Source organism: Pteropus vampyrus, unplaced genomic scaffold (assembly GCF_000151845.1).
Source record: "Pteropus vampyrus isolate Shadow unplaced genomic scaffold, Pvam_2.0 Scaffold11, whole genome shotgun sequence".
NCBI lineage: Eukaryota > Metazoa > Chordata > Mammalia > Chiroptera > Pteropodidae > Pteropus > Pteropus vampyrus.
In genome coordinates, this window is record NW_011888792.1 from 1,691,720 (window position 1) to 1,712,301 (window position 20,582).

A 20,582-nucleotide genomic window follows, 5' to 3' on the forward strand; every position below is an offset into this window, starting at 1 on the left:
CATCATCACCTAGTTCATCTTCAAATGTGAAGGACTCCAGTGACACCCACATTTAGTCCTTGGGGTTTGGTGATAAAGAAAAATCTTTGTCATTCCCAGAACCTCAAGTTAATTATTTTTTGTCATATGTAAAGAAATGACTCAGGTGTCTTTTCATTCGTTTAGAATGTATCATTTTGTAAGATCAACTGTAGAATACCAGAGAACATCTTGGAATAGTACCTTTACTATCATCTAATTGACATTGCTATTTCCTGTCCTGTTGACTGTTAGAGTCACCAAATCTCTCTTATTGATTGCACCAAAGTAAATTTTCTCTATTCTAGTGTTCTTACATATTGACTTATTACAGTTATTTGGAAAGTCTTATTACTCCTGCTAACTAAAGAACAGTTCTAAGATATATAAATCATTTTATTTAAAAAACTTGATTAGAAATAATTTTCATTCCTTTGCATTCTGATATGCTCATAGGAGATACAAGTGGAATTATAGCTGTCCAATGATGAGAGGTTTGTGGTAAACAGTGCCATACACCATTTCACCTTCTCCCTGCCTGTGTTAGGCATCTGTAATCAGTTATGGCATTCTTTTTCAGTGCAGCCTACTAACCAATCTCAACATAGTACTTTAAGTCACTTCTACTAGTCGAATTTAGCATTCGAGATCCTAGAACTAGCTTTCCTTGAGTAATCCTTCCTTGTTCACTTTACATAAAATACTTTTTTGCATGCTCGTGTCTTAAGTTATGACTACACATAGTTATTTCCAAACATAGTTTGGGTGATATTTCTTCCCTCTCACATGCTGTTCTTTGTAGAATCTACCAAACAAATTTTGTAAGCCAATAATGATCACCATAAAAATGAAGATGGTAACCGTAGCATGTATAGAGTTGTTACTATGTACCAGGCACTGTGCTAAGTGCTTAACATGTATTATTTAACTGGATTCTTGTAAAAACTCTATGAGTTAGGGACCATTATTATTCTTATTTATAGGTGGAGAAACTAGGGCAAGGCTAAATAACTCTTGAATGGTAAAGCCTGGATTAGGACTGAGTTCATCTGCCTTCTCAGCCCAAATTATTAATCTCCAAGCTATTACCTCAACAATGAAGGCTGGGTTAAAACCAAAATGAATCATAGTGAGCAAGCTTTTGTCTGTGCTGTCACTAGGCTAAAATAAAAGCAGCTACCTTTGTATTTTCCCAGATTGCAAACAAACTTAGCATAACCTAAGAAATGTATAGTTTTGTGTCTGTTTTAGAAAAATCTTATGCTGGACTTCATAAATATGATAAATATGATTTTTATTAACCTCTTTTGCTTTTATCCTTTCATATCTCAGACAACAACTTTTATAATTTTTGAGAGTAGCTATCTTTGTAGGCTGTCTTATACATTCACAGATGGCATTATTTTATCTGTCCTCATACCATCTGTAGCATCATCTTAGTCTATTCCAATTGATGCCATCTTTCATTTATGCAGGAATGAGTTATTAAAATAAAACTTTATATTTGTATAGCATTTTGGGTAAATGTTGGGGTAAAACATTGATTAATTTTATCACAACAATCTTATGCAAAGAAAATTTAATTTTTAATTTTTTTTTAACCTCATCTTGATTTACTTTATGTGTAGTCTTTGGAATTGAATTGAATTGAATTGAATTCAACAACTATTTATTGAGTATATATTGTGGTCCCAGAACTGTGGGAATGATGATATGATCCCTGTTTTTACTGAGCTTACAGTTTAGTTTAGTGGAAAGGGCAGTGAAGAAATAAATAAGAAATAAATAAGAAGAAGAAATAAATAAGAAATAAATGGAAAGAAAATAGAGAGAGTGGTATGCAAAAGGATGGCAGAGGATTAAATCTGTTCTAATGCATCTAGAAAGCCATTTCAGAGGAAGGGTGATTAGGAATTTGCCAAACAAAATGGAGCTGGTAGGTGATAGGAAAAAGGAAAAGTCTTCAAGGTAGAGTGAGTAGTAAACTAGAAAGCCCTGATGTCAGAGAATTTGGAGTGACCAAGATATTTGAAAGTTCAGTCTAACTAAAATTTAGAGTGAGCAGAAGAGAGTGACAGGTGGTCTGAAGTGAGAGATAAGCAGGGGATCAGTTGTCTTGTAGGTCATTTAAAGGTTCTGGATTTGAGTCTAAGGTTAATGGCAAGTTGTTGATGAGCTAAAGCAGAGGTATGACATGAACAGATTTGGGTTCTAGGAAGACCTCTCAGGGTACAGTGCGGAGAATGGAAAAAGGGACAAGTGGATGTGGGGAGGAAAGTTAGTAGGCTGTTTTAGTAGTCTTTGTGAGAAATGATCTTTTACTTAGGCGAGTGTAATGGCAGTAGAGATGGAGAGAAATGGATAGACTTAAGAGGCCATCCCACTGAGAATGGAGGAGCCAGTCCATGTGTCCACAGATCTCTGGCTTGTTCCGCTGTGTCATGCTAAACCGAATGCCTGTACTCCAGCCAGAGAAAAGTGGAACAGAAATGAGACTTGAAATTAGTATCTGTATCACGAACATGCACGGCCTCACAGGATAGTTATAAGTATCATAAAGATAAAAGCACCCAGTTATCTGCAAAGTACTCAATTTCACAGTCACATAGGGAGGATTTGCTGTAAGGTTCGCCCTTTCACATCAACAGGTGCGATAGCAGCAGAACTTTGATAAACAGATGTGTATTCAGTGGCCGATGTCTCCCTTTCCCCCAAATGTCAGTTCATTCTTTCATTTGCTTGCTTGTTCATTCATTCAAAAGCACATCTACTGAGGGCCAGCTATCCAATGGACAGCTTTACTTATCTCACTCTTCAACACCACATGTGGCCATTATCCCTAGTGTAGGCCTTTGGTGTTTATAGGTACTAGATGGACCACATCTCATTTAGGACACATTTAGTCAGTCAGGTTAACATTTTTAAGTCGACAGAGCCTCACCATTTCTTCCCAAACAGCCTATCACTTAGTGTATAGCCATGGATAAAATCCTGCAACCCTAGTCTCCCATGTCTGCTGATGTCATGTCTTCTGCACTTTCTACTGCTGCTCCCAGTCTTTGCTCAGTAGGCTTGGTATGTCTACTCCCATTTCAGTCAGTTGATCAGTTCAACTACCACCACCACCTTGTCTTCCGTCAAAGCAGCTTGTTAACTGAATGGATTGTTTTTTTTTGACTGAGATGGTCAGTCATTTCAGTCAGAGAGGAAAATCCGGTTGCCCATTGTAAACCTATTACAGTAGGCAAAGTAATGCAAGCAACTATAGCGAATAAATCTTCAATCTCAGTGGTTTAAATACAATAAAAGTTTATTTCTTGCTAATATAAAGTCCATTTGGTAGTGGATGTGGGAGTGGAGGATTTTTTTGCTCTATTCATGGACCCAGGTTGATGGAATCAATAAGATTGCCCTGGGCTCAGCATCCAGCTGACAAAGGAGGAAGAGAGTGAATGTGTAAGATCACATAGGTGATTTTATGGACCAGGGAGGGCTAGGAATGGCTTAATCATTCCTACCCACATTTCATTGGCTAAAACTCAGGTACATGGACATATGTAACTTCAGGGGAGGCTGGGAAGTGTATTCCGAGTGTCGGCCCAGGAGGAAAGGAAAACCTGATGAGCCAGTGTGCCCTACCTAATGACTCTCCTTGTGTGATATCTGCTCTTTGATTCGAATGATGAGGCTCAATAAGGGCCAGAGATATGGAGGAATCTCCTTTGTGTTTTTCTGAGTGGTGTATCACAGCACTGGGCTTTAGAGTGGAAAATGTCTGAATTCTTTACATATCTGATCATTGATATTACTCTGTTCTCACAGGAAAATAAATGATCGGCTTGACGCAGTATCTGAAGTTCTCCATTCAGAATCCAGTGTGTTTGATCAGATAGAAAATCATCTACGTAAATTGCCTGACATAGAGAGAGGACTCTGTAGCATTTATCACAAAAAAGTAAGTGTGACAAAAGTCAAATGATTAAAACTGATCATGTTTCTCAGCATGAGGACACCAGATACTAAAGGAAAACATCTCAGAGCTTTATTGTTATTGTTACTTATTTTGTAAAATCTTGCAGATAACATGAGAGAATCCTCAGAAATTTTCATTGCACAAATTAAGATTACTCCAGTGTTTGCATTGTGAAAAGTAAAGTGTGCCCCCTTATGTAAACTATAGCAATGCATAGAGGCCCTTCTGTTATAGTACAGGGTAATCTCATGTTTCAGCCGCAAAATATGGAAAACTGTCATCAAAAAGGAAATTTACTTAGACTAGCTACTTTTAAAAACAGATACCTGATTTCTTTTGACCTCAGAACAGCTTCTTATTTGACTTAATCAAAGGAAAAATCTGTTGCTATAATATTTCTGGTGGTCTTTATATACAAACAAATTTAGATATTGAAGGTAAATTAAAAGCATTATTTTGATTTTCATCATTTAAGCTTTATACTTTGTCATAAAAATAACAAGTCAGGTGTTTTGCACTTAGGGAAATACTTTATCTTCAAAATAGGGCTAAAATTTAAAAAGAACTGTCAGTTACAATTATTGACAAACTTTTGTTATATCTATTGCAGAAGTCTTTCGCCTACATTAGACCCTTTGTTCCTTGTAAAAACTATGAGATTCCGCCAATACCATGTTTTACCACCTTACTGATGGGAAATTATGTATATTGCTATCTGTATATATTGCCGCAGCAGCTTGCATTACCTTGGCTAAAATGCTGCTGCTGAGAGGGTTAGTAACCTGAGAGTGACAGAATGAGTATTTGACCCAAGGTCCCTTGACTGGGTTTTTAGTGGTTATACTTTTGGACATTACCATTTTTGATGTATTAGTTTTGACTGCCATTGCATTTTGTTCTTGGTTGTCCCTACATAAGCAAATTTTATTTTTTGCTCAAATGTAAATCCCTGCCAATTTCATAATGTTATTGTAGAACAATTTTTACAAGGCCAAATTTTAGCTGTGACTGGTTTTTCATTAGTCTTTACTTCGTTTAGGCTTTTTTCCCCCTACAAAGTTTTACTAGAACGGTAAGTACTGCTTCTGAGAATACTTGCAGTGCCCAAAAGGATTTATGTAACTGTTCCATATGCTTCAGCTAAATTTGAAAACAAAGAACAAGCCAGAATTGGGAATACTAATTCCTAGGAAAAAAAAAATGTTTGAGTTGGTTATCGGGTCAGTGGCATCTATTGTTCCATTATTTGGTGCACTGGATTGTTGTTTTGCTGGCAATAGCAGAGGCTATGTTGATAGTCGAAAGTTTTATGATTGACATTTTTGAGGTTACAGAGTAGATGTCAAACCATTTGTTATTTTGTGTCCTTGGCCCAGTGCCTGACAACCAGCTAGTACTACCCACAATCAAGCAACAGATCTCCAACCACCATGCCTTTTTACTACTTGAAAGGATTCACTGACAGATGTCAGATTTTTGTTTTTCTCAAGAGAAAATAGAAGCAAAGCTGGAAAAATGATCAATTGCAAATCAAAAGAGCTAATCAAAGTATTTATGGCATCAAGATGGCAACCTCATTCCATGCTGCTGTGATTTCTTATGCCTTGTTGCCTCTCTTTAAACTTGACTTTGATGTTTGCGTTTTATAAGGTTTGTGTATTTATAAATTTCAAAAACTCTGGTTAAAGGTAAGAATCTAATTCTTTTTTTAATTGACATATAACTGACACATAACATTTTATTAGTTTCAGGTATACAGCATAATGATTTGATATACGTATATATTGTGGTAGCGTCTGTCACCACGCAGTTACAAAGTTTTTTTCTTATGTGAGAACTTAAAAAAAATTTTTTATTGAAGTATAGCTGGCATAAAATAGTATATTAGTGTCAGGTGTACAACATAGTGATTTGACATTTATATATCTTACAGTGTGATCAAGCTAAGTCTGATAACTATCTGTCCCGTACCAGGTTATTGCAGTATTATTGGCTGTACTCCTTGTGCTGCACGCTACTTCTCTGCGGCTTATTTATTTTATAATTGGAAGTTTTTGCCTCTCATTCCCCTTTACCTTTTACACCCATCCTCCCACCTCCTTCCCCTCAGTTTGTTCTGTTTCTGTGAGTCTGTTTTTGTTTAGTGTTGTTGGTTCATTTTGTTTTTCTAGCTTCCACATTTAAGTGAAATCATATGGGATTTGTCTTTCTCCGTCTGACTTGTTTCATTTAGCATAATGGCATGTAGGTCCTTCCACGTCATTGTAAATGCTATTTCATTTATTTATTTATTTTTTTATTGCTGGGTAATATTCCATTGTATATGTACCACATCTCCTTTATCCATTCATCTATCAATGGACACTTAACTTCTGTGTCTTGGCTGTTGTAAGTAATGCTGCAGTGAACATAGGGACGCATATATCTTTTTGAATTAGTGTTTTCACTTTCTTCAGATAAATACCTAGAAGTGGAAGTGCTGGGTCATATAGTAGTCCTGTTTTTAATTTCTTTGAGGAGATTCCACACTGTTTTTCGTAGTGGCTGCACTGATTTACAGTCCCACCAACAGTACATGAAGTTTCCCTTTTATGATGAGAACCTTTAAGATCTATCTACTCTCTTAGCAACTCTTAAACATATAATACAATATTAACTGCCATTACCATGCTGTACATTACATTAGCATGACTTATTTATTTTATTACTGGAAATTTGTACCTTTTGACCATCCACCCATTTCACCCACTTCTGCTACTGGCAACCACCAGTTCTCTGTATCTATGAGTTTTTTATGTCGTTGATTTTTTGATTTTTGTTTTTAGATTCCACATATGAGATTATATAGTATAGAATCTAAATCATTTTAAAAGTAACCAATATGTTGAGCAAGAATGACCTTTATTTTAGAATTTCAAAATATACTTTACTAACGGAACTTATAACTTACTGAAGAGCTGTACCTTGTTGCTGTTTTAATGTTTACACAAGAATGTGCCTCAAGATTGGTTTGAAAAGTGAAAATTAGAAATAATATGGTAACAAACCAAATTATTAGGAAGTCTAAAAGCTTTAAACCAAATTTTTATATATTAGTTAGCTGGCTCTTGGAACCCACCATCAAACACATGTCTGTTCTTTATCATTAGATTACACTATGCACCAAATGGTGAGTGATATCCTGGGTACAGACTGTGCCAGTTATATGAAATTCATAAAATGGTAAGGAACACTGTTTGGATGTCGTGGAAGTGGTAAGCCTAGGCCATATGGCTGTGTGGAAAGTGCCATGGAATAGGCACAAATAGGTATTTTTATGATGATAATAGGAGGATCCCAAGTAGGCTGACACTGAAATAAAATAAACATTTCTTTTGACAGAACTTCAAATTCAAATCTTAGAAAATAGTGCCAGTCACAGGAACCGATTAACTTTGCTTAAGAACTATTTTTATAAGAAAGTGACACAAGACTGCTAAGGTTGGTGAATACTTTTAAAGGATAATAAGCATTAGTAAATGTTGAAATGACAGTGATTCCAGAATTTTGCAGGTGAGAATAGTTTCTTTGCCAGAGTCAGATTTTCAGTGTGAATCCTAGGTTGGGGCCCTTCCAGTTCTGTGACATTTTGCCTGTGCACTTGCAGGTCTGTTCTGAAGCTCTTCCACACACAAGTTTGCTGCTGGAAATGGGGCTGAACACGAGTGACTTTGTTAACAGCTGCTTAACCCTTATCTTCAGCTTTCTTGTAGCTCCACTGAAAGGAACTCGAAAACAGCTCTCCTTGGGTACTTAGGACTTGATTGCAAAGCACTTCTGGTTTTTAATCTGCTTCTGTTGTTGACTTAAACTTTTCATCATGTCTGAACATGAAGAAATAATCCCCCTCTTGCCTTTCAAATTACAGTAATTATAAGAGATTATTATTCATAAATTCTATTGAAAATGTTTATTTTTAGTTCTTTGGTGTAGTTAGAATGTATCATTAAGTGACTATTGGCCAAAAAGCTTCTAGACTCCATATTTATACAAATAGTCGAGCTTGGTGTATGTATCTTTCTCAGCATACAGTGGCCTTTCTGGAGAAGAGGTGCTTTATGATACACTTAAAACACAACTTTCGTTTAGTTGGACCTAACTTCTTATTTTTCTGCATAATTTACTTCATTTCTTAATAATTAACTTTCTAAATATGTTTTTAGCATTAATTCATTTTATATATACCACTTCTTTTGTATACTTATTAACTCAACCCTATATCGCCCTATCTCAAGATATTTATTTTCATCAAATATTTAGTAGTTTTATTTTCCTGAACCTCCTGACCCAATCCAACCTGGACTGGTTGCCCTTTATACCTGTTGTGCAGCTACCTTCTTAGATTCCCTTTATTTCCCTTGAACTGACTCTCTTGTTTTCTGTGTCCATGTCTTCCTCTTGGTTTATTCCTTTATTTTGGTGGAGTGTGGAATACATCCTCTAAAAGCATCGTGAGAGAGGATATCAGATGTAAATGTCTTTTTCTACTCTTTACAGTTTTTGGTCTTTTGATTATAAAATTCTAGGCTATAAATTATTTTCCTTTAGAATTTTGTTACTCCATTGTCTTCTAGCTTTTACTGTTATTGTCGAACAGTCTGAAGTCATTCTGATTCCTGATTCTTCATGTGATTTCTTTGTTTCTTCTCTTCTCCTCACTCTCCTTCTGGAAATTGGAAGATTTTCTCCTTGTCCCTAAATCATCTCAAATATGTCATGGTGATTTACCATGATTTGGTTTGGTTTTCATTCATTGTATTGGGTTCTTTGACTCTAGCAACTTAAATCCTGAAGTTCTGGGAAATTTTCCTGAATTACTTTTTTGATTTTTTTTTTTCTTTCTGCATCTCTATTATTTGAATTCATTGAATCTGCTGTACTGATTATCTAACTCCTGTATTTTCCATCTCTTTATACTTTTACTTTACCTTCTTGAAAATTTCATCACTTTTATCTTTGACCTTTCCTGTTGAATTTGTTATTTCTACTATCACAGTTAATTTCTAAGAATTTCTTATTTTCTTATTATTCTCTGAATTTTCTTTTTTTCCTCATAGCATTTCATTTTTGTGTCATGATTGCAATATTCTGTTTAACTCAGGGTATTAGTATAACAATGTTCTGGGCGCTGGATGGGGACAACTGGGAATCTCAACGTTCAGTTTGTAACTGTTTCTTTAATCCCTGGCTTTTGGTGATGTCCTTATCCTTCACCATGCCTGAAGCTGGTTCCTATAGCCTATGTTTTATCTTTCCCAGAGAATATAGCTAGTCTTCTGCAGTGGGGGAGAGTGGTGGTTGCTCTGTGGCATGGAAAGGAATAGGAGGTCGAGGGATTTAATTGCTTTTTAAATCACTTTGAACCTATCCTTTTCTACCCCCACCCCTTCCAACATCCATTTCCAGAGATAATTTGTGCCACCAGTTCCTGAGTCTTTTAGGATTCTTGGTGTAACTTAGGCTGGGCCCTCATTTTTCTCAGGGCCAGCTTAAGATTTAAATACCTGGAGTCTTCTAAGTCAATTTCAACTTACTTTTTTACTTTATAGCTTCTAAGATGTTTTGCTATTGCCTTTTCTCCTAGTTTTTTTTGTGATTCTATGCCTGGTTAAACAATCTTTGACTGTAGTTTCAAGATAAAGTGAAATTAGATGCACATATTTAGCCCACTCTCTTTTTCAAAAGCTCCAATGTAAAAATTATTTATGATCATGTTAAATAATTACAATAGTGTATAAAGGTATAAAATGAAGAGCGAAAAGTCTCCCTCCACTACCCCCACATACTCACTACCCACAGGTAACTAGAATAAGTTACATGTATACCCTTTCAGAAGTTTTTTTATTTACATTTTTATTTCTATGGAATAATGAATATAACCTAAAGAATTACAAATGAAATTTTGTTGCGTAGATATATTTGGTATAGAGTATGAACGTATACTATGTATAATTAATGTATGTTGAAATTATGGAGTTCTGTATCAATCTGTATACATCAGTATGTATAGATGTCTTAATTTTTAAACTGTTTTCATAGTATTACATTGTATGAGTTTTTCCTAATAAGATCTCAGTTGCTGGATATTTGTTTTTTATTCATCTTTTTAATATTACAAACAGTTTACTATAAATATTCAGATACACATATTTTTTCATTACTCGTTAAGTATTTTTTAGTTAAAGTCTTAAAAATATAATTGATTAGTCAAAGGGCATTTGTACTTGTTTACTATGAAGATATGCCAAATTGTTCTTCCAAAAGGTTATCCCTCTTACTAATAGTATAGAAAAAATATGTCTTTTTTTTTTAACACCATGTGTGACTTGGCTTTACCAAGCCTTTAGATCTTTGACATCCTGATAAGTGAAAAATACTATCTTGTATTTTGGATTAGCTTATCCTAATTATGTGGGTTAATCATGTGCTTATTGGACATTCTTTTTCTGTGAGCAGCATATTCAGTTTATATTCTTCGGATTATTTATCTTTTCCATGTAAGATTTCTAAGAGCTCATTATATGTGGGGGAATTTTGCCCTTTATCTCTCATATCAAATATTTCCCCAGAATTGCCCTTTATATTTTTGACACTGTTTACTATATTTTTGCTATATGGTCAGTGTATTTGAAAACATACTGAGCAAGTATTGACTTTACTACCTCTGTCTCAAATTATTTTCCTTATAGCTTTAAAATATTGTTTTGTAAAGTATTTAAAATATTGATTTAACATTTAGAAGATATCAACAGTATTTTATTTCAAATAACTGGTTTATAGAATAAATTAAAGGTTTCTTTTATTTTGATTGTAACTTTAAAAAGATCACTATTAAATTTCATTTTTATGTAACATTATTTAAGTTATAAATATTTTTATTTTCAGTGTTCTACACAAGAGTTCTTTTTGATTGTCAAAGCCCTTTATCACCTGAAGTCAGAATTTCAAGCATTAATACCTGCTGTTAATTCCCACGTTCAGTCAGATTTGCTCCAGACATTTATTTTAGAAATTCCTGAACTTCTCAGTCCAGTGGAACATTACTTAAAGATACTTAATGAACAAGCTGCCAAGTAAGTAGCAGACCAAGGTTTTCCTTTCCAGCAGTGAAAGTTTTAATTGGCTTGTCCTAATGAATTTGCCATTTGATGTGTGGATTGTTAAGCTTCACTAGAAATAATAAAAGAAGTCGCATGTGAAATTAGAATTATGACTAGATACTAAAGGCTTTACGTTACAGCTAGAAGTAACATTTTAATGTCTAAAATTTAGGCAGTTCATCATCCAGGACAGAGGTGGTACTTACTTACTCAGATGATGAAAAGATGTCCAGACACAGCAAGCAGTAGCAGTTTATTAATCCCAAAATGGACGTCAGATGGCATCTTGTACTCATTTATTAGACATCCAGGGATGGCCTTATATTTAGAAACTACAGAAACAAACTTATCCTTTAAGATCTAGTCATTTTACAGTTCATCTCACCAAGAACTCTCCATAAAAGAGAGACATTTTGGCAATATTTATATTTGTGTTTATTTTCTGAATAGGCAAACAACAAATATTTAATTTTATTTCTTGGTTTTACCATTGGAATCATGAACTTGCAAAACAAAAATGTTAGTGTTATTTTGTCTGTCTTCAGAGAAATTAAGAAACTTACTCATAAATTAAGAGCCTTACCCATAAAAGTCAGGCAATTTTCCTGACTTCCAACCCTTTGGTTTTTCATCCTGCTGCGAAAAATAATTGATGACTGGTATAAGTTATATACTTCAATGTATGTATTTTCATTTTCTAGAATTGGAGATAAAACTGAATTATTCAAAGACCTTTCTGACTTCCCTTTGATAAAAAGGAGAAAGGATGAAATTCAAGGGGTTACTGACAAGATCCAAATACATTTGCAAGAAATACGAAAAATACTAAAAAATCCTTCTGCACAATATGTGACAGTATCAGGACAGGAGGTAATGTCAAACATACTTTTATTTTGCATTAGTTTTCCCAAAGTAGAAAAGATATTTTAAAATGCAAACAAAAATATGAGGATAGGATGAAAATATCTTTTTCAGTTTTTCTGTTTTGTTCCTTAGAAATATGTTATAATACCTTGTTTTAATAAGAATTATTTTAATAAGTGTTTTGTTTGTTATTTACTGTAGTTTCTTGGTAAAATCATGAAACTTACTGTTACATGTGTTTTAATGTTATCTGTTAAAATTATATTATGGAAAACCTTGACTATTGTAGATATTAACTTATGGAATTCACTTACCCTAAATCCAGGAGAGAGAAGTTAGTCTGTAGCTCCTGCTTGCAGATGATGAGATGATGCACAGTGAACCACGTGGGTTGATTCGATGGAACAGTGGTTAAATGGCAGGACTTCATTCTGAAGTTAGGATAGCTGCTAAAAAAACAAAAAGCAAATAAACAAAAACAGAACTATAGTGAGAAACTATGTTTAGTGAGTCTTCTATAAGATTGTGGTGCTGTTTCAATATATTATTGGTATGTGTACTTCTGTTTAAAATTTGATCTTAATATCTGAATGAGAAATAGGACAAAGTATGCTTTTACCTGTTAGTCTGTTCTGAGTCTTGAGGCATTCTACTTTCATATCTTGTGTTTAATAAATATAAAGATTCCACCTGTGAAGGAATTTGAGAAATTCTCCTTTGTTAAAATAGCAGATGAGGATATTTGTGAATAATTTCTATAGGATGAACATTGCTTTATATATCTGGCCAAAAGATTGTTGATTTATGTGATTATTTGAAATAAGCTCTACAGTAAGTTATAATCTTTATTAAAATGTTTGTTAATCTTGTGCCATTTAATAGACCATTAATTAAGTTAGCCCGTTTCCTGGATTAAAATTATTAAGGTATTATACTTGGGCAGATATTTCATAACGTATTTTACATAGAATTTATAATTATATAACAGAAAAGTGATATGACAGTACTTATGCTTGGTTTTCCACCCCCTGAACAGGCAAATACTGAATACTTAATCGTACGTTGTGGTTTTACCGTGCAATCATGACCTAAGTGCCACTATTCTGGCAATGTGTTGAAAATGAGATGGTCAAAACTGCTTGATAACATGAATAAAAAATATGTAGTAGAAAAGTGGTTATCTGGTATTACAGTGGGGAAAGCTCAGTGTAAGTGCCAATTCTACCACTTACATGCTATGTCACCTCTGTCATAAGACTACCAGGAAGACCAATTGTGTTAAAATACATGAATGTGCTTTCTAATTAGAAAATATTATACAAATATTACTCAAGTAACAACAACAACAACAACAACAACATGGTTACCATTTATTAGGCACTTGTTAAAGCCTAGTACAGTTCTAAGTACTTTACATATATTATCTAATTTAATCCTTGTCGCAACACAAGAAGGGGTTAGTCCAGTTTTTAGAAAGAGAACTGGAATAGGTAGGTAAGTTGCGCAGGTCAGAAGCTCAATTCCAGCCCAGGTCTGCCTGACTCCAGTCTTTCTACCATGTTATATTTCACTCTGTGCGTGAATATTAACACAAGGGATTATCAACAGCATGTATTTTATTTGATAAAATCTGGACGTTTTAGAGCTCGTACTATTCAACTAAAATAAAACATAAGTCTTGGGAAGATAGTCTTGAGTTCCATTGGCACTTTTTAAGTAAAAATGGAAAAAATAATCAAGAATTCATAGAGGGGATAGTAAACTAGTTATTCTTTATGAATATAGCATTAAAGTTTAAGAAAAAGCACAGCATGGAGATCAAGTAATTGGATTACAATTGATTATGGAGAGAGACAAATTATCGTATTATTCTTTACTTAACCTTTACTAGGTTAAGGCGATGAATCTGAGGCAAGAAATTTCTCAGTTATTAACAGTAGAATGAATTCTTGTTGGTTTTTAAAATCCTCTAGAATTTTCATAGTACATTAATGCAGAATCACATCATTTTTTTGAGAATTAGTGATTCTATTCAAACACCACATAAATTCTAAATATTCAGCATTGTCATAATCAAATTTTGTTTAAAAGATTCTATTACAGGTAGCAGCAAATTATTTAGGGATATTTAAAGGATTGAGAATAGATTCTGTCAAATGCGATTGCCTCTGACAAGTGAGGAAGGGAAGAGAGGAAAACCCTCATTTTATATATACATGCTTCTTATTTTATTACACCCTTCTGTTCTGTCTAAAGTTTTACTTCTATGCATGGAACTTTTGTAATTTTTAAAAGCAGTCCCACATGGTACACAGATCTTGTTATTATATGGAGAATTTTCTCTTAATCTTGAATCAAATATGGATTGGATATGGGGTGATATTTAGATTTGGGGAAGTATTGATAAGTATTATTATTCTTAAGGAGAAGGAAAAAAGAATTGGAAATCTTTAGGAAAAAAATTTATTAATGCACAACATTTCATATCCAGATATCTGCTTAGTATGTTTAAGACGTGGAAAGCATTCTCTGTTAAATCTTATTTCTTCATTAAAAAAATAGTTTAAAATTCTTAAGAGAGAGTGAGAAAGAAAAGGGGGAGAAGTAGGAATGGGTTAAGTGTGATGTTGGAAAAACAAAATAGTTTCTGGAGTGAGTTAAGAATTACAGCAAAGTTAGCAATGATGCCAGTCCAGTGATACCACAGGCAATAGTTTGAGTAACAGTATCCGACATTTAATCAAGACAGGATTGGATCTCAGGAGAAGAATACGAGAGATTGCTAGAACAAATCAAGGTAGACTTCTCACATCAACACCTAAGAAACAAAATCAACTATAGAGCAGGGAAAGTTACTGTGAGAATTTTCTAAGATTTCTGAAATAAATGTTAATTTCCAATTTTAGTTTCCCTTTCTTTAGCAATAAAATTCTTAAACAAAAGACCTGTCTGCTCATTCTTAGGATGTTTATAAAAAGAAATAGAGACTTTCCTCTTCCATAACCAGTGTAGAATAAAACAAAACTGCTCTTTAATAACAATTCTGAGGAGAAACACAGGCTGAAAACCTAGGACGACTGAAAGAAAAAAAGACACATAGGATCAGCCCCTGTCTGAGCAAGTGACACAGGGATTTAACCGGCAGGAAGTCCATGTGGACTTTCCTGACTCTCATTCCGTTTTCATCCTGTATTGGCTCTACACATGGCTTGCTTGAGGGGCTGTGGTCCTTAAGGTAGAACCTCGATACTTACAAATTGAACAGTTATGCTCCAAACCATTTATAAGCTGCTCCAAAAAAGGCTGTGACCAATAGCAGTTTGTAGCTTGTGTAAGGTACAGACTTGAATCCAGATCCTTGATGCTGCAATGTTAATGGCAAGTTACTTAAGTAAACCAGCCTTGCTGGCTGCCCAGTGACCTCGCTGAGGCAGAGTGGGCTTCTTTTCAAAATTTGCACCATCCCTTAGGCAGTAACTCCTGTGGAGCTCTGTGTTAGTCATTGTGGATCAAGATGTGTCTTTCCCAAATATTAGTGGTCCAATGTGTTCCCAAATTTTTCTGTTTGCCTTTGGCATGGATAGCTCTTACCAGAATTATTTTTATAAAAAGACCAACATGTCTCTCACAGAACATTTAAAAATAATATTTAAGTGGAATTTTTTTAGCATAGTTTAAAAGTGATTTTATCTTTCCCATCAGTGATATTTATTTCGTGGAATTTTTCCAGCAGCCACAGAGTTCTGGGTTCTATCCTGTACATAATAAACTTATTTATTTAAATAAAACATTGAATTTCATGACAATACAGGAATGTAAACAGGATGAAATGATATATTATGAATGCTAAAAATGAAAGGTGTGAGAGAAAGAACTTGATTTCACTTACTTTCTGGATGATTTCAGAAAAGCTATTTTGTAGAGCACAGTTGGATCCATAAAGTTAAGGTTCATATAGGTGAAAACTTAAAGAAAATATTCATAGGAAGAAATGTCTTCTCCTTTAATAGTTGGGGAAATCAGTGCTTTCTTTATGAAGAAACTTTTAGAGGACTTAAATTCCTTGCATAAAAAGTATTATAATAAATTCTCCTGTTCAGAATAGGGGAGGAACCTTATCTCAAACTTGCGTAACGTCTAATAATTGAACATTTAAAAATTTTATGTGCTTAGAAATTCAGTCTTATTACCGAGTAATAGAATTCTTAAGTGAGTACTAATAAATGAAATAAGTCATTATTGAAAAAAATCACCATTCATAGTATGCACAAAATGATGTTACAAACATTAAAGTGCTAAATCATATCCTTTATTACAGACTTTTTTCTTCATGCAAATTATACTTTATCTCAAGTATTGAAACCCTAATTAATAACATTTAGTTGGATGGACATATACAAACTCTCCCAAGAACAATACTGGATTTATTTAGAATACTTAGAATATTTACTATTTATGATTAATATTTAGCACAATTTTGAGGAAGCTTTAAAAATATGACTAATCATTTAAATATCTTTCATTTATATTTATTTTAGTTTATGATTGAAATAAAGAACTCTGCCGTATCTTGTATACCAGCTGATTGGATTAAGGTTGGAAGGTAGGTTTAAAAATACATTTTTTAAATTAATATGAGTTATAATGACATCTGTATAGCTGTATGCTACTGACCGATAATAACCACATCCTGACATGAAAAGCAATTCTTCCCCCCTTTTTTTTTAATGGAACTTTTAACCGAAGAAAAAATTATTCTAAACTCTTTTTATCATTGATTTTAAAACATTTTTTCCAAAAGATATCTTATTTGTAACATTTGTTTTCTTGTTTTGCAAATTACTATTTTATTCTTATACTTCAGAGTACACTTTAAACACATGAAATGGAAAAAAGTTGAGGAAACTTCAATTATAAGATGCATTTGGTTGCTTGAACTTCTTGATGAATGCTATACCTGACATTTCTTTTAAGAAGCTTAAATTTCATTTTCTACTTCACTGAGCTCTGCCTTTCTTTATTCTTAATGCTTTCTGTGGCACATAGTTACAATAGTTCATTACATCTTCTCTTTTGTGAGTTATTCATGAATTGATGAAAGTAAATTAATCAAGAACAAAATTAGAGAACTATATCTGCCTTTTTTCCTTGGGTAGGCATTAATCCCCAAGAGAGGGGACTCATTTAAAGAAGTGATATTAGAGAAGTATATCCTCCTGTGAGCAGTATCCTTTGTGGAATATTTATTACTACTTTTATTAATATGTTTGCATGAATTTGAGATAAAATGTTACATTTGCCTTAGTAGAAGAGGGGCTAGTAGCTGGTGATGGTATGGAGGAACTCTATGTTAAGGATGGAAGAAAATCTTGACATGATGTATGAATGGTTATAAATTTATTATTTTAACTAAAGAAGAAAACTGTTATCCATTGCCACTGTCAAAGGATGCTGAAGACACATTTGTAGGTTTCTTTAGCTCTAAATACCATCCTTTTTTTTTCTATATGTTACCAGAAGTTGTAATTGAGATTTGGGTATTGTTGATTTTAGGAGATGTTGTTTTCTTTTTGTGGGCATTTTTTTCTTTATTTTCTTTTGTCCTATTCTACTGCTAATGAATGGAAATATGCTTTATGAAGAGAAATTACTAAAAATCATGTTAGTTCATCTAGAACAATAATGGAAATATCTCACTAAATGAGTTTTGTCAAAAGAGAAAGCTATGATAAATATGTTTGCGTAGAAATCTAGATGACATAATTTAAAAGCAACAAGCAAAGCGTAAATCTTTTAAAAATTCAGTGTTGTAAATTGAATGAATAAATAAGATGGTTTGGGGAAGGTTCATTGTAATTTTTTATTTGTTCTTTGGCCATTGGAGTCTTGATAGGGATAGGTTAGAATATAATTAATTGTATTTTGAATGCAAAAGGCCTACCCCTAGTCCAGTAAGTTGCCAAATTAAGGATAATTGTGACAGCGTATCACCGATTGAGGAGCAAACAAAGATCAGAGTACACTTGCCTGTCACTCAACTCTGACCATTTTTCCTTGAAGGTCTCATCCTAGTAATAACATCAACAGCAGTAACAACCACCACTATCACCACAGAACAACTCCTAACTCATGATAGAGATACTCTGTTAAGTGCTGTCTGTTTGATCCTCTCAACAGTACCTATGAGGTAGACGCTGTTATCCCCATTTTATAGATGGAGAAGGTGATGTTTAGAGAAGGTCAGTTATATTTGCCCAGAGTTACATAGCTAGCCAATAAGTGGCAGGTTTGGAGCTCCCTGCAGTGTACTCTACAGCTTCTTGAATAAGAGCAGAGATTATACGTAAGCCTGGAGGAGGAGCACATGGTGTTTCTTCCCATCCAGGGTCACTGTGAATCTACACTTAGATCGTGAAGAACTCCTCTTTGCTTCCTGAATTAATGCATTGCTATTCTTTGTAATGCTTTATATTTTTATTTTTTTCACCGAAATGCTTCAGTCATACAGAAAAGTATAAAATATAAAGAATAATATGACCTTTACCAATGTATCCACCTCCCAGCTTTGTCAGGACTTATTTTGCTGTATTTGCTTCTGATTTTTTTTTTTTATTATAAACAGCAAGTGTTTTTATTTAGTATAAGTTAAGAAAAAAGCTTTCTGCTTCTGAAATGAAAATTCTAAACTTTGACTTTGCCATATGGATATAATTTGAATGCATTTTAAAAGCTTCCCCAGCAAAGTCCTATGAACTCCAAGTACTTTATTTACAATGAAGATCTTAGGAATCAATAGAGTTCAGGGCCATAATTAAAGAATGTTCTTTATTTACAGCTATTTACTTTCCATGTTCACCAGAGAATAATAAATAACTGCTTTAATTTTCTGAAGTGATGGCACTGCTGATTCCTTAGTAACCTTGATTTCCTATTTGTGTTTTTCCCTCTCTTCTAGCACAAAAGCTGTGAGCCGCTTTCACTCTCCTTTTGTTGTAGAAAATTACAGACATCTGAATCAGCTCCGGGAGCAGCTAGTCCTTGACTGCAATGCTGAATGGCTTGATTTTCTAGAGTGAGTGTACAATGAAAAATATAATCTGACTTTTTGCTATGAGAAATAGACCGGAAAATCTTTCCATCAGAAAGAAAAGTAGAGATTATTGTTTGTGATCTGCCATGAAATAGTTGAGTACATGTGTTCTCTGATTTTATTTTTAATCTATTGAAATGTAAGGTCATCTAAGTCTTTGGTGAGATACCAAATATACTTATTGTTACTGTACTAACATTTTGTTGCTAAGGATGTTTAGTAGAGTCACCTTTTGAAATCCCACCTTGGACTTTGTTTACTGTTCTTATACAAAGGGTTAACATTTTCGGCGTTGGACAAATACGTGTTAGCGGTTCTTATTATCTCCATTTAATTAAATTTAAAAAAAATTTCCCTTCTTTTTATTTTAAAAAATTTAAATCTGTGACAAAGTTGACACGAACACCTATGTACTCTTCACCTAGATTTATCAAGTGTTAACATTTTGCTGTATTTGTTTCATATCTCTCTCATACACTTTTTTTTTCAGAAACATTTGGAAGTTTTAGACAACACTTAAGCATAGATCTTCTAAAATAAATGCATTATGCTATATAATCTTAATACTGTTATCACACCTGAGAAATTACTATCAATTTAAGAATACATTGAATTTTCTCAATTTCCTTCCTCAAATTTTTAAATAAAAGATCTAATCAACTTTTATACATTGCATTTGGTTATTATAGCTCTTTATTCTATTTAATTCTAGAATAGTCCCCCACCTTTTTGTTTTTTTGTAATATGAGATGTTTTGAAGAGTACTTGCCTTTGTCTTAAAGAATATCTCAAATTCTAGATTTATTAATATTCATGCATTCATATTGACAAGCTTAAGTCAGTAGTGTGCTGGTAAATGATTAACAGCTAGCCCTGGAACAGTAGTAGTGTTTGTAGCATTTGCTGTTTTCTAAAGTGTAAATACTCCCACCATGACTGATTTTAAGCTACTGCTGGACAGGAGTTTGGGAGAGATGTGCGCATTTGACTTTCATGAGTCCGTAGACACTGGCTCTGGACCACTAAGCACTTTATGTATACTATCTGATTGTTTCTCACAAGAACCCTGGGAATTAAGTATTATCATCACTCCCAATTTATAAATGAATAAAGTCAGATGCGGAAATAAGAAGTTGGTCGTAAGGTTAAAGACTGGAGCCCAGATTCAAGCCGGGGTGTCTGGCAGTGGGGTGCGTACCCCTTACCATCAGGCTGTCAAGCCTGCCCGTGATGAATTCGTAGGCGTCACTCTAAACAGAAATCCCTCTATTAATCTTTATCTTTATAAACTTAAACGGTATGTATTCTGTGAGGTCCTTCAAGGAGCTTTATTCCATTTAAAGTAACCAATCTGACAAGTGAAAAAAAAAGAACACAAAAGATATGTGACAATTTTTAAAAGATTAGTATCATCTCTTTTTGCCTAGAGGGGTCTTGAATTATAGGATTAGAAAGAGATTCTAATTTACTTATCCTGAGTCTTTTTAGGTTATCTCGA

At 33.8% G+C, this 20,582-nt stretch overlaps 1 protein-coding gene across 3 annotated transcripts in view; it reads left to right on the forward strand.

Moving 5' to 3' along the window:
* Window positions 1–20,582, forward strand: part of MSH3 (mutS homolog 3) — a 127,607-nt gene that overhangs the window by 58,617 nt on the left and 48,408 nt on the right. For all 3 annotated transcript variants that reach the window (XM_011377558.2, XM_023523009.1, XM_023523013.1), the window contains 5 exons: window positions 3,841–3,973; window positions 10,916–11,103; window positions 11,832–12,000; window positions 16,533–16,597; window positions 18,950–19,066. In XM_011377558.2, coding sequence (XP_011375860.1) covers window positions 3,841–3,973; window positions 10,916–11,103; window positions 11,832–12,000; window positions 16,533–16,597; window positions 18,950–19,066 — 672 coding nt within the window. The remainder of the gene's footprint in view (window positions 1–3,840; window positions 3,974–10,915; window positions 11,104–11,831; window positions 12,001–16,532; window positions 16,598–18,949; window positions 19,067–20,582) is intronic.